The 3,716-nt window shown below is 29.9% G+C and overlaps 1 protein-coding gene across 1 annotated transcript; it reads right to left on the bottom strand.

Moving 5' to 3' along the window:
* Nucleotides 1-1,433: 1,433 nt before the first annotated feature.
* LOC140808474 (uncharacterized) lies at nucleotides 1,434-3,136 on the bottom strand. Its single transcript, XM_073165631.1, has 2 exons — nucleotides 2,807-3,136; nucleotides 1,434-2,299 (listed from the first exon to the last, which is right to left on the bottom strand). Exons 1-2 carry the CDS (start codon nucleotides 3,077-3,079, stop codon nucleotides 1,658-1,660), a joined length of 915 nt encoding a protein of 304 aa, XP_073021732.1. The 5' UTR covers nucleotides 3,080-3,136; the 3' UTR covers nucleotides 1,434-1,657.
* Nucleotides 3,137-3,716: the final 580 nt, after the last annotated feature.

Below are 3,716 nucleotides of genomic sequence, written 5' to 3'. Positions count from 1 at the left end.
CGTTGTGGGTTGAACTACCATAAGTTTCTTTTAGTTGGTTGGGCTTGAGAATTAATTATATATGTTAGCGACCAATAACCTTGGTCGGCCAAGTTCGTGGCAATTTTTTTTAAAAAGGTCATGTTAATAGACTATGATGTTTGACCTTTTAAAAAAAAAATGAAAATAAATCTTTCATGTATTGTATGAAAATAAATAAATTAAATTATCGATAAATATACGTTAAAATACAACTAAAGTATGAATGTTTCAAATTGTTTAAAGATTTGTTTTAAGGACATCTTTTATTAAACTCCTTGATGTTTGTTATTATGGGTGTCAAGATGGATTCGGGTCAGGTCTGACGCATGATAGTATTAAAAACCTGCTCAACTTAAATCCGAACCTGAACCAACCCGAAAACTCCCAACCTCAGCCCGATTTTTTTAAAAAATAATTAAATAAAAATTTATAAAAATAATTTTTTAATTTATACACATAATTACAAAATCTCTAATATATCATTTAAATTTGTATAAAATTGAAAATATATTTATTAAATCAAATAAACAATTGTTTAAAAAAATAAAAAATTACAAAATAAACAATAAATTTTTTTCAAACATAAAATATATAAAAGTGTAAGCAATACTGATTAATTATATTATTTTAAAAAAATTGAAAATTTTTAGGTCAACACGAACCCGACCTAATTATTCTTTTGGGCCAGATATCGGGTTCAACTCGATCTGACCCGAACCCAAAAACTCCCAACGCGATCCTGATTTTTTTGGGCCGAATCGGGTCTGGTAGACTGGTCAGGTTTTTGACACCATATTTGTTATTTCTTATACTATTGTGGTTGACTAATTTATTACATACATGGTTTGTGTGTGTGTGTGTGTTTTTTTGTCTAATATTTTATATACCTATATAGGGTAATTCTGGATGTATAGGGGAGAGATTAAACTACATATAATATTTTCTTATAAAGTACAAGAAACGAAAATTGAAGGCACAAATATATAAAATTTTGAATGCAAGAATGTGGAAATATATTAAAGCAGAATTTTGAAATATTCATATATATTAAGCTAACAACCACATGTTGCATGCACCTCAAATTTTTATTAAACAAGATTGGAAGCAGGGGAAAGCAGCTTGGAGAAATATTATTATATGTTGGTTTAAGTATGCAACATCGAATGACAAATTAAAGCAAGAAAATCCAACTTGAAAGGAAGATTACTTTTAGATACAGAGAAACAAAGAGCACTTGCTGAAATCAGAGGCTCTTGCTGTCTTATCACGCTTCCTCCTATGATATTTATCATCCAAACTAGCAAAACATATACCATCAGCTCACTAAGATTGTTGTTGCTTCTCTCCGTGTTTTCCTCGCCTTCTATCTGTTTCTTGTCCTCATGCTTCTCATCCTCATAACCTCATTGTATAATAAACAAATTTAGGATTAAGCCTATCATAATGGAGAGTAATTACGATAATTCAACGAGTTAATCATATTTACCAAATAAAAAGGCATGTAATATTGAAAGAAAAATATACTATTAGCATATTACAATAATAAAAATGCTAACCTATCAAAACAATGAATTCGACACATATTAAATATACAAGTCCAGTACAGTAAGGGAACAGAACATAAACATTAGTATAATTATAAAGACAAAATATAAAGAGGGGTCGTACTTTTTTGAATGAAACAAAAGCAAAAATTCATTCTAACACATACAACATATAAACAACAAACATACATTGTAATAAGATGATAGTTATGTATTGAATATTCGTAGACCCTTACCTTAGTACTTATGTAATGATGTATGCCATCGTTCAAGTCTTTCATTTCAATGTCCTTGCCATTTATCTGGAATCGATGTAATTTCGGCGTACTTAGCGATCCCAAAGTGAAAGTTTTCATCAGGGGACAATCAGCTATTTGAACATTGACAAGTAATGGTAACTCAGATGCGTGCTTCCATTGGCAAAAACTTCTCAACTTACAATTGTCTTTAATATCCAAATATTCGAGATTAGAAAAGACAGAGTTAACAGTTACATGTGTCTCATCCTCAATCACGTCAATCAACTCTTCGCAATAGTTTATATCTAGTTTATTGAGATTAACAAGAGTTTTTGCCATTGAAGATGATATTAAGTTTCTGATGCCATCAATTTTATATATATACAATCTCTCGAGATTATGAAAGAAAATGATTGGGATGTGACGACACCATATATTGCTTATTTTATCGGCAATGTTCACTAGACCAAGTGTCTTTAGACCAATAATTTCAACCTGCAAAAGATAGACAAATTAAATAACAATTCATCGATTGCTCAAAATGAAATCATTTTAATCTAAATGTAGAATCCAAATAGACTATAAGTAACCAAAATTGTAAACAAATCTATGAAATAGCACAACAATAACAATATCAACAATTTATTTGCTGATTGTGCACACACACACACACACACACACACACACACACACACACACATATATATATATATATATATATATATATATATATACATATATATATATATATATATATACATATACATACAATCTATTTGTTGATGCAACAAAACATTAAAAAAATCTCAAAGAAATTCTATTTTAGCAATTGCCATGATTATAAAATAAAAACAAAAACCAGTATATGAATCTCTTGTACATATTCCTTATACTATTCAAACCCAATAACGATGAAATATTTGTTTCTCGATCTGTATATTAATTAGCATCTGGACACGTATGAAGTTATACTATTTAAAATACGAAGAAAAGACGACGTACCTTTTTATTGCAAAATAAATGAAGAGAATTATGGTCGTGGGTGTGTTCTGAATCTATTGCCACAAAACTATTCAGCCTCGGCAAATTTCCAATCCACAACTCTTTCAATTTTGGAAACTGGATGCTTTCAACACCTCTGTATAATGTTGTCAGGCATGGTAGCTCTTCTAGTTTCAGTTCCCTCAATTCTTGGAATATGATATGGCGATTTCCATCATCCCTAAATATTTCTTCTATATTGTCACAATCACTAACGAGGAGCTGCTCGATCATGCCGATTAGGCATTGGTCGATTTTGATATTGAGCTTTGGGCAGTATTTGATTTCTAGTTCTATTTGATTGAAGAAAGAAGTATATGATTAATCAAACACTATTATATTATTGTACGTTTGCGATAAAGAATTAAAGATAAAGTGGTGTGAAAAAGTAAAAATTTACGGTAAAAAGTAAAAATCTCAAACTCTCAAAATTATCAAACTACACACTTTATAATATTTTCTCTCAACTCAATTGTTATTTTCTTCACAAATGAGTGCTCTATTTATAGAGTTTCATATACAAATATTCCAAAATAAATTACCTCATTACATACATCATCACACACTAATTTTCAATATTCAACACCTAATTTTCAACATTCAACATTCAACATACACATTTTAATATTATATTTTCAACACTCCCCCTTGTGATGATGATCATAATGATTGTCTTCATTACGTGTTTTTATACTGCCTCGTTAAAAACCTTACTTGGAAAAACCCATTGGGATAAAAACCATAGTAAGGGAAAAAGAGTGCAGTCACGTAAACTCCCCCTGATGTTGACATGAACAATTCTTCACAAATTTCGTAGATTGCGCATCTCAATATTATATATGTGCTTTCTGAATATTGACGTAGGAAGTGC

This window comes from Primulina eburnea, chromosome 12, assembly GCF_022965805.1.
Source record: "Primulina eburnea isolate SZY01 chromosome 12, ASM2296580v1, whole genome shotgun sequence".
NCBI classification, from domain to species: domain Eukaryota; kingdom Viridiplantae; phylum Streptophyta; class Magnoliopsida; order Lamiales; family Gesneriaceae; genus Primulina; species Primulina eburnea.
Note: the sequence above shows the minus strand (reverse complement) of the source record. Positions and strands in the feature narration are given on the sequence as shown.

What these genes read in the sequence shown, in the direction of transcription:
- LOC140808474 (XM_073165631.1), bottom strand. Translation starts at nt 3,079, where the DNA reads ATGATCGAGCAGCTCCTCGTTAGTGATTGTGACAATATAGAAGAAATA. An exon ending in ATTTATTTTGCAATAAAAAG is followed by an intron (nt 2,300 to 2,806) that starts GTACGTCGTCTT and finishes TATCTTTTGCAG; the next exon opens with GTTGAAATTATTGGTCTAAA.